Genomic DNA, 10,592 nt, shown 5'->3' with positions numbered 1-10,592 from the left:
AAAGCGGCCATTTTCTCCAGGTGAACTGATCTCGATCGGCTGGAGATCAGTTGAAATAGCAGGAGATCTCCCTCTACTACCTGGAGGTTGGCGACCCTACCTGCCCGTGAGCTTCCCCAAGACTTATGGATTTGGGGGCTCTTACCCTGATCCTACAAGCCAGCTCCTTTGCTCTTAGGCAAGCCAAGTACAGCAGATGTCAAAATTGCCTCCAGCCTGTTATGAGGTTTAACGAGGGAATCCTTAGTGATTCTCTGATGAAAGCAGCAATGTATATTATTAGGATTCTGAAAAAAGTGGAGCCAGTCCTGTAACAGCAGGCAGTCACGCTTCCTCCCAGCGTTTCAGACTCCCTGCGGCTTTCTGAAAGACTTTGCCCCCACTCTCCGATGCTAAGCTTAATACTTCTTCACCAGAGAGATTTTTCAATAAAATACGTACCAGGCTGAAGCACCAAATCTATAATTTAAGTCCCTTGGACAATCACAGCAGCTCCCCCAGCCTTGTGCTTGCTCACTGCAAATTGCTCTCTCAAAAGTCTCAAGCCACTGAATGATTGACAAGTCTTAATACAGCAACTTAGTAAAAGAGACATGTCGAGGGATTCTGTAAGAAGGCTTAGAGGGCTGTGATTTCTATTGAGGATTGCTCTGTAAGAGCAACAGAGTGGAAGACGAATCTAACTCATGAGGCATAGCCTATGTGTTCCTGCATGATGTATGTATGCACGTTCCATCAAGTCGCAACTGATTTATTGTGACCCCAGCAAGGGGCTTTCAAGGCAAGCCCCATTGATCTGCTATAACCTTCCTCTGCACAGTCTTCCTTGATGGTCTCCCACCCAAGAGAGCCAGTGTGGTGTAGTGGTTAGGAGCAGTGGTCTCTAATCTGGAGAACCGGGTTTGATTCCCCACTTCTTCACATGAGTGGGGTGACTCTAATCTGGTGAACTGGGTTGGTTTTGCCACTCCTGCACATGAAGCCAGCTGGGCGACATTGGGCTAGTCACAGTTCTCTTCGAACTCTCTCAGCTCCACCTACCTCACAAGGTGCCTGTTGTGGGGAAAGGAAGAGAAGGAGATTATAAACCGGTTTGATTCTCCTTAAAAGGGAAAGAAAGTCAGCATATAAAAACCAACTCTTCTTCTTCTTTTCAGAATCAGTTCCATTTAAAGTACTGCAGCTTGTTTTCAGATAAATTCCTGGTTAAAAATAGTAACCTTTAACTACTACTACAACTCTGAGCATGATAATATGCAAAAAGGGCTGACTTAAAGGAAGAATGGCCAATTCTTTCAGCTTCAGGACCTGAATCTGCCTCAGCCAAACTGTTTGCTATGAGGTCTCCCCCAGCCATGAGGTCACTACTCCCCTCCCACAGAAAACGGATTGGAGAGGGTCTGGCCTTACCTGGAAATGTTGCAGCTTTCCTAGTGAGGAAGGCAAGCCTTAGCCCTACCTGTCTTTGATCATAACCTGCAGGGTTGGCTACTGGCCAGGAAAAAGCCAGTCTCTCTGCTTTTCAGCCTTTAACAATTTTTGTGATGATTAGAACGCAAAGCATTTTGCAGTATTGAGGGAAACACAGTTGCTTGCTAATTGCTGCAGATAAAAATGCTGCACACCAAAGGGGCCAATTCAAAAGTAGGTCACCTTACTTGTTACCCAGAGGACTTCATGGTTCTCCTCTCTCCATGACCACCATTGCAAGTAGCACAGCCAAGTCTTGTGGCACCTTAAAGACAAACTACTTTATTACGTCTTCAGCTTTTGTGAGTCCAAGCCCACTCCATCAAATGCATCAAGTTTTAATAGATCTGGTAAGTTGAAAGAAAAAGCATTGTTAAGAATGGACAAAAAAGGCCATGAAATGCAAGAAGGTAAATCAGTCTGTAATGCTTCTACACAGGGCTGAAATGTGTACAAGATAATATCAGAATGATCCGTTACCAGTTTTTGCTGGCCGGACTGGTTCCTCCCTTTTGTCTGGTTGCCAGATAATGCCCCCCCCCCTACACACACATAATGGACAGTATAGGAGAAAAGCCATTTTGGAGAAGGAGGAGGAGAGTTGGTTTTTATATGCCGAGTTTCTCTACCACTTAAGGAAGAATCAAACCAGCTTACAATCACCTTCCCTTCCCCTTCCCACAACAGACACCGGGTGAAAACGCATGGTCGCTTTAGCCTCCTTTATTTCCTGTTTTAGCCAGGATTCAGCCAGGATCAAACACACGTTCGGCGAAAACGCATGCGTTCGATCCTGGCTGAATCCTAAATGAAACAGGGAATAAAGGAGGCTAAAGTGACCATGCATTTTTGCCCACCCTGTGAGGTAGGTAGGGCTGAGAGAGCCCTAAGAGAGCTGTGACTAGCCCAAGATTATCCAGCTGGCTTCATGTGTAGGAGTGGGGAAACCAACCTGGTTCACCAGATTAGCCTCTGCCGCTCATATGGAGGAGTGGGGAATCAAACCCGGTTCTCCAGATCAGAGTCCACTGCTCCAAATCACCACTCTTAACCACTGCACCACGCTGGCTCTCACTGTTATTTGAAATATTGGACTCGGCCCTATGAACTCTTGTAAACCAAAACATGTTGGTTTTTAGGTTACTCCAGAACTCCTTGTCCTATAGACATATTTGTTTTTGTAATGCATTCTTTTGGGTAGGAATTTCAAGCATCAACTAAAAGGGCTTGTAACTCAAACAGGTGAGAGCACTATAATTTAAATGTGCACTTCCATACATAACAGACATATACTCAGCACACTGATAAGAAATGAGGCACTTAGAACTCCTTCTGGAAACTTTTTTGAAATGTATTCTTGCTAGGACTTGTAACTACATAGACTAGCTGTGCCCCTTAGATAAATAGAACATTTTTGGTTTGCCGTGCCATTTTATCCCATTTTATCCCTCAGCTCTGCCCCGCAAACACAGTCTCCATCCACTGATCCTATTAAACCTGTCCTTGGATAGCTAGGAAGTGTTCCCAAATGGGTCCCACTACCCCTTACCAAATTTTGTGTCTTCCAACAGTTTCCAGTGGCTGTTTTTAATAAAAGAAGTTGAGCGTGTGTGTAAAGACTGAACTATAAATCCAAAACAATCTAAACTAAATACAGAAATGCCCTTTAATAAACAAATATAGCAAATAGGGTTGCCAACCTCCAGGTCCTAGCTAGCAAAAGTGAGCACTAATACTAAATAAGCTGGCTGTGCAAAAGAATAGTACAAGGCTCTCAAATGTGAGCAGCCTATATTGTCTAATGCAAACATGCACGAAGTGCTAACAGTATCAACAACAATACAAAGTGAAATATACAAAGTCACATTCAAAGTCACATAAAACAAGACAAGACAAGAAACAACAAAATTGTAGCTAAATATAATGCTACAATAACTCAATGATCCTATTCCTCCTAGGTAAGTATAGTTTTTTTCTTTCTTTCAAAGGAATGAAACATGAGCATGCAGCCATCATTAGGGTTGCCAACCTCCAGGTACTACAACACAAATGAGTGAGACATCAAAGTGTAATCAATGCATACAATAGTGGAAAGGGACAAACATACAACTATATACAATGGTATTTCAATAATCCACAAAGGTATGTATAAATGTGTTTTTTTCAATAGTCCATAAGGGTACATAGATCCAAGAAGATTCCAATAGTTGGTCACAAGACCTCAGCAGATGTGTAAAAGACTAATTTCGGGTGGTACGTGAGCAGACACAAGGGATACCTTGTGTATCCCTTGTGGAACTGTTACATTTGCAATGACTTCTGTTTATTCCAACTATATCCTCTATAGATTTTAAGCCATATGGACTATTACATTTGCCAATGGATATAGTTATAAGATTTATCCCTAAGGGGAAGAAATGAATTTTTGAACCTTGTATACCTTTTGAATTGCATGAATTGAATGGAACTGATGAAGAATGAAACGATCGTCTTCCTTTCATAATAGTCTTTTACACATCTGCTGAGGTCTTGTGACCAACTATTGGAATCTTCTTGGATCTATGTACCCTTATGGACTATTGAAAAAAACACATTTATACATACCTTTGTGGATTATTGAAATACCATTGTATATAGTTGTATGTTTGTCCCTTTCCACTATTGTATGCATTGATTACACTTTGATGTCTCACTCATTTGTGTTGTAGTAACTATAGCCTAAGATTCCTGCACTACTTTCCTTATCCTTGATATTAGTGCAGAGGTGTTGATTTTGGTTTGCTCAACCTCCAGGTACTAGCTGGAGATCTCCTGCTATTACAACTGATCTCCAGCCAATAGAGATCAGTTCATCTGGAGAAAATGGCCGCTTTGGCCGTTGGACTCTATGGCATTGAAGTCCCTCCCCTCCTCAAATCCCGCCCTCCTTAGGCTCCACCTCAAAAACCTCCAGGTATTTCCCAACCCAGAGCTGGCAACCCTAATAGCAAAATAATCAGTATATATGTTAACATATGCCTTTAACCTTTTAGACATGTGAAAGAGCTTCTCTTGGATTTCACTTTCAGTTTGATCCTATATGCAGAACTACACAGCCTCTCTGAGGGAGAAACCAGATGTATCAGACTTGGCCAGGAAAAGATAACAGATATGCTATTATTGTATGGCTGTACTCCCACCTAAAAATATCTCAAAAGGTATATTTCATACTTTTATGGGCTTTTTACCTGTTTAACCATCTTGGCTTCCTGTAAAGAATGCTGGGGATTATAGTCTGGTGAGGGTGCTGAGAATCTTGTTAGTAGAGATCCCTAGTCTCCTGTGCAGAATTCATGGAGAAGGCATGGCAACTGAAGCTATGCCTAAACTCTAGCTAGCAAGAAGAGACATCTTGTGACTATACAGAGAACGACCAGGTCTTTTCCAAGTAACTTGCAGAGTACTATGAGATAAGGTGCAAGCAGATTTTAATTTTTGAGAGAGTTAAAAGTGGTAAGGTAATATGAGCCATTTCCTGCACGATGATACTTCTTTTATCCCATCATGGTTTTGGCTCAAATACGTTTTGCAGGGTTTTGAAGCACTATGTAAACTAGAGTTGCCAACTAGCCTGGAGAAAAACTGTCCTATCCCTTTAATAGAAGTATAATATGTAGAAATGGAAGTGTATCTTTGAAGCTTTTCACGGCATGGAGTTAAATCACACCCCATTAACCTCTACAAAAGGGACAGGGCATTTTTCTCCAGGCCTGCTGGCAACCCTAACAAAAATCTACAAAACCTTTTTGACTGGGGATGATAATGGGATGAAATATGCATATGATAGGCAACAGTGTCTATCATACTGCCTTCACTATTCTGAAAAACTCTGTGGCTATCATGTTTCTAGTGTGTGGTTACAGTGTTGGACTACAATCTTGGAGGCACATGTCTGAATCCTCACTTTGCCGTGGAAACCTGTTGGGTAACTTTGGGCCAGTCCCACACTCGTCCTCACAGGGTTGTTGTGAGGATAAAATGGCGACTAGGGAGTGCCCGTTAGGGAGAAAGGCAAGGTATAAATGAAGTAAATAATTTCCTTTTTGATACAGCACAAGGCTGCTGTCATCTTTGTTTACTGGTTGTAGGCATTTAAAAAAATTAGATCACAAACTACAGTCTCATGCAACAAATATCAAAATACTTTTTTGCTCCTTGCAAAAATGGGTAGATATATGGGGGGGCGGCAGTTTTTTACAGTGATGTACTAGCCTGTATGGAAGTGGTTTTATTAAGAATTGCTCTCTGATCCACAGTGAGAATCTGATTTCTTTTCCATTACATAAGACAAATGTGCTAACTGCATCTGAAATCTGTGTGAAAATACGGAATCGCAATACTGAATTAAGCAGCAAAAAACATTAGAATGAAATTCACCAGATATTTTGGATCCATTCATGGATGGGCCAAAAACAAACTTTTATAAAAGGGGTTTTTTTGAGGGGGGAAGGGGAGATATTTTGTTCCCGCTATGGACCCATAGGGGGTTTCTGAGGAGAGAGTTCTGAGGGGAAAGAGAGACAGAGAACCACGCAGCCTGGAGAGAAGCCTAAAGTAGACCAAAAGCTTCTGGAGATAGAGAGCAACACCAAAACAGCTCTAAAAGCAGCAGCAGCACAACACCAGTGAGCTGTCCAGGGTTACCAACTTCCAGGTAGGGCCTGGACTACAGAGATCAGTTTCCCTAGAGAAAATGGCTACTTTGGAGGGTGGGAGCCCTGCTGAGCTCCCTCTAGGGTTGCCAGGTCCCTCTTCGCTACCAGCAGGAGGTTTTTGGGCGGAGCCTGAGAAGGGAGGGGTTTGGGGATGGGAGGGACTTCAATGCCATAGAGTCCAATTGCCAAAGCGGCCATTTTCTCCATGTGAACCGATCTCTATCGGTTGGAGATCAGTTGTAATAGCAGGAGATCCCCTGCCACTACCTGGAGGTTGGCAACCCTAGTTCCCTCCCCATCCCAAATCCTGCCATTCCCACCCCCAAACCTCCATGAATTTCCTGAGCCTATCGTTGGCAAACCTACAGCTAGGGCAATGACAGGAGAGGTTGAGAGAGACCTGCAGTAATGCTCGGAGAGATAATAAAAGAATCTATCACCTCTATTGTTCCAGTCTTAACTTGTGTTGCTTAAGTTTGGGTTTTATATACTGTATCCTACTTTATTGACCCATTCCTCCTCAATGAATAAACCCTAGTAAACGTCGTGATGTGACGTCACCCCATGGGTTAGTAATGACCTGGTGCTTTATTTTAATTTATAATGGTGAATGGTAAGCAGTGACTAGAGGGCCTGGGAAGCTTTGAAACTGTATTTTCCTTTATTTTGCCTAGTGGTGATTCTCCCTTTGGTTAATGGCCTGGAGGCCCTGCTACTTTCTATTTTTCACCCCCTTCCATTAACCAACCCAGCTCCCATACTTTCCTCCCTCAGTGGAGCTTATTGGAGAAACTGGGGTTAAATATGCATATAGCTACCATATAATGAATCAGAGCATTTGTTCTTGTAGGTTATCCGGGCTGTGTAACCGTGGTCTTGGTATTTTCTTTCCTGACGTTTCGCCAGCAGCTGTGGCAGGCATCTTCAGAGGAGTAACACCGAAGGACTGTCTGAAGATGCCTGCCACAGCTGCTGGCAAAACGTCAGGAAAGAAAATACCAAGACCACGGTTACACAGCCCGGATAACCTACAAGAACCAATGAACTCTGACCGTGAAAGACTTCGACAAGAATCAGAGCATTTGCCTATCAAGGTCAGTATTGTCTACAGTGACTAGTAATGTTTCTCAAGGGTCTCACATTGAGATCTGCCACATCACTTGCTACCTGCTCCTTTTAACTGGAGCTACTGTGGATTGAACCTGGGACCTTCTGCATGCAAAGCAGATGTTCTGCCACTAAGCTATGGCCCCTCCCCAATTGTGACATCACCTGTTAGAAGTTTTGCTTCATATTTCCTACTTTATGATGTCATACTGCATTAGATCTACTTCCTAGCTACAGAAGAGGTCACATACCTTTACAAGTTGGGAATTCTCACAAGGACTCGTAGGGGACTTTGGAACTGAGTGTTGAGAATGATTCAGTGTCAGGACAAAGACAGAATTGAGAATAGATCAGATTTCCCAGCAGGGATCTAAAGGGAGTAGTAATCTGAGAGTTTACATTGGGGAGGAAAGCAGCAGAGGAGAACTGAACATGTTGCGGCTAGTTATTGTGTCTGCTCACGTACCACCCGAAATTTCTCAGTACCCCGACACCTGCGTCACCGCCACCTTCAGAGGTAATGCAACAATGTAGTCATGTCTGTGTTTGAATAACCAAACAGATTTTTGGCACAGCTGTGAGTGTGCCACAATTTTTGAAGGAGCACAGAAAAACCATAGAACATGGTATTGGTCCTTGTGCCTATGGAGATAGCTTAGGAGCAGGCACAGCTGAAGGGCCCTTGAGGTGCTAGCAACATCACACGGGCCCCTCAGCTCAGACCCTGTTTCTTTCTCTGGATAAATTATCTCTCAGAGCCCTGGTGAAGTTCAGATCCTTTCATAAGTGCCTCACTGGAACTGCTCTAGAGGTCTGTCACAGAGAGCTCAGGGGCTTATTTTCTCCCAGCAAAGCACTCTAGAGGGTCACTTCAGTTTCTCGAGCGCATTTTCATTCATGCTGTACTGCTAAACTGTGAACCAGAAGAAACTCAAATGTCAATATTGACATGGTGTTTTATTTCCCATAGATGTCACAAGAAGCACAAGAGTCGTACAGCAGGACCAGGATCCCGTTTGGAACGAGGTGAGCTCTTTAGTCTTGGTGATGGTCTTGCAAGGTTCATTTTTTGCTAGGCCTTGAGATGATACCATGAACTAAACATGTATGTTCGACATTCGGGGCTAGTGGCAGGCAGGTCGGTCTGTTTGCAGGCAGGCAGGCAGGCAGGCAAGTTGGCAGTTTAGTGGCTTAGAGAGAGAGAATCTGGTGGCAGTCCTGAGTGAAAGCAGCAGAACTGTCTTGAAGTGGCATGGGATTGACCCTTTGGAGTAATTTCAGGCTAGAAGGTAGTCCCACAGCATGGTGTAGTGGTAAGAGTGTCAGAACAGGATCTGGGAGACCCAGGTTCAAATTCCCACTCTGCCATGGAAACTTTGGGCCAGTCACTTCCTCTCAACCTAGCTTACCTCAAAGGGTTGTTGTGAGGATAAAATGGAGAAGGGGAAATGTTGTTAGCCACTTTGGGTTCCCATTGGGGAGAAGATGGGGGTAGAAATCTCATCTTGCTGTTTTCCCAGTTGATGCATTCACCTGTTAATTCCTCACTCTTCTCTCTCCTCCTTCTTCTGGTATTCCTTTTAACTTATCTGGATAAAGACTGGACTGTGCATTCACTGGTATCAATAGCAAAATAAGAAGATAGCTTTGAGAGCTGCCTCGCCTCTGGATATTTTTTGTAACACACAGATAATGGGTTGGATCCAGATTCAATTTTCCACTAATTGACGGGGAAGTGTAATTTCTGCTGATTCCTCCTCCTTCTTGCAGTCCCCCAATTTGTCCCTCATGCCATTGCTAAGGGTCCCCTGTTCCCCAGGGGCAATATTGGGAAGATCAATGGGCTGCACTGAGAGGGGAAAGGGAGGAAGGCAGGAGAGTTCTGTTCCACTGATGGGAGTGCCTTCCATTAGTGGAAAATTTAGTCTGCATCCAACCCAATGTAATTGATTTTCTGAGTTGAAAGTAGTTATTTTAAATGGCTTGTTATGCTTTTCTTCTTAATGCTATTAATAAAAGATAATTTAAAATCCCCATTATCAACTCATTTAAAAAAGAATTCTACACATCTGCAAGCAAAGGAAGCGGTCTTCCTGTCTCCTGAACAGTTTTACCAGTAATGGCAAGACAGGAATTGTTGAAAAAATTAGAGGGAGAAAGTAAAAAGGCTGAAGAAATCTACATCTTACTGTCGGAAAGGTGCACATCTGCCTGCCCATTCCCCTATGGAAGTGTAGAGGTGAAAGCCACTTTAAAGCAGCTTAAGAAGGAATCACCTTTTTATTGACAACTTTGCATATCCTGCAGACCCTGGTATGGTATGTGGACGTCAACACACTGGACAGCTCTTCTTTTGCAGTTGTCCAACTACAAGACTGGGGCAGTGAGGAAGAAGACAGGTGAGTCACCAAAACCAAACAAAATGGATTTATTTCCTCAGAATTATGAACCTTTATTCATCTTCATTCACTCTTGCACAACCAGTTTATACAGTCGGTAGATTTCAAGTGGTGAAACTTTTCACATCTTGGGTGTATATGTTTATGGGTGCCCCATAAAAGAAATTTCACTGAATATAGAAAGAAAGGCAGGGCATACATGTGCATATAGAAAACTAGTATGCCTAGGATGAAACTTTCCCATTTATGCTTAGTTTTTTGTATATAAGGGTTTCTTTTAATTGCAGGAGGTGTATTAAAAAATTTCACCACCCGCACATACTTGCCGAATGATGTGAGGCAGTGGTCGGCAAACTCATTAGTCAACAGAGCCAAATATCAACAGTACAATGATTGAGATTTCTTTTGAGAGACAAATTTCTTAAACTATATAGGTAGGTACACTGTTTGTATGTTCAGCATAGGACCTTTTAGGGGAGGCGCCGTGGCTCAGCAGTAGAGCATCTGCTTGGCATGCAGAAGGTCCCAGTTTCAATCCCTGGCATCCCCAGTTAAAGGGATTAGGCAAGTAGGTGATGCAAAAGACCTCAGCCTGAGATCCTGCCAGTCTGAGTAGACAATACTGACTTCCGATTCAGTAGAAGGCACCTTTATGTGTTCATGGATCGTTTCCGTTGCCACACCCCGCAAAACTTTGACAAGTTTCAGCCCCAAAATTATTCACCGAGTGCATGGGAGGTTTTGCCTTGGCTTTGCCGCTCCGTAGATGCACATCTTCCCCCATGCGCGTCCTCCAAACTCAAAATTAAGTCCCCCTGCAGAGTTTTGAGAATTTGGTTGGGGGGAAATGTGCATGTGTGTGTGTGTGTGTGTGTGTTAAGTGCCAGCCCGGCCGTGGCGAGGGAGACTCCAAAGCGGAGGG

The 10,592-nt window shown here is 43.4% G+C and overlaps 1 protein-coding gene across 1 annotated transcript in view; it reads left to right on the top strand.

The window, feature by feature from the left end:
- The first annotated feature begins 7,703 nt into the window (after positions 1 to 7,703).
- Positions 7,704 to 10,592, top strand: part of FER1L5 (fer-1 like family member 5) — a 71,669-nt gene continuing 68,780 nt past the window's right edge. The window contains exons 1-3 of the mRNA XM_056860080.1: positions 7,704 to 7,788; positions 8,242 to 8,297; positions 9,579 to 9,670. Coding sequence (XP_056716058.1) covers positions 7,704 to 7,788; positions 8,242 to 8,297; positions 9,579 to 9,670 — 233 coding nt within the window. The remainder of the gene's footprint in view (positions 7,789 to 8,241; positions 8,298 to 9,578; positions 9,671 to 10,592) is intronic.

Source organism: Euleptes europaea, chromosome 14 (genome assembly GCF_029931775.1).
Source record: "Euleptes europaea isolate rEulEur1 chromosome 14, rEulEur1.hap1, whole genome shotgun sequence".
In the NCBI taxonomy this organism is placed as follows: Eukaryota; Metazoa; Chordata; class Lepidosauria; order Squamata; family Sphaerodactylidae; genus Euleptes; species Euleptes europaea.
The sequence above is the reverse complement of the archived record's forward strand: the minus strand, read 5'-3'. Positions and strand labels throughout refer to the sequence as shown.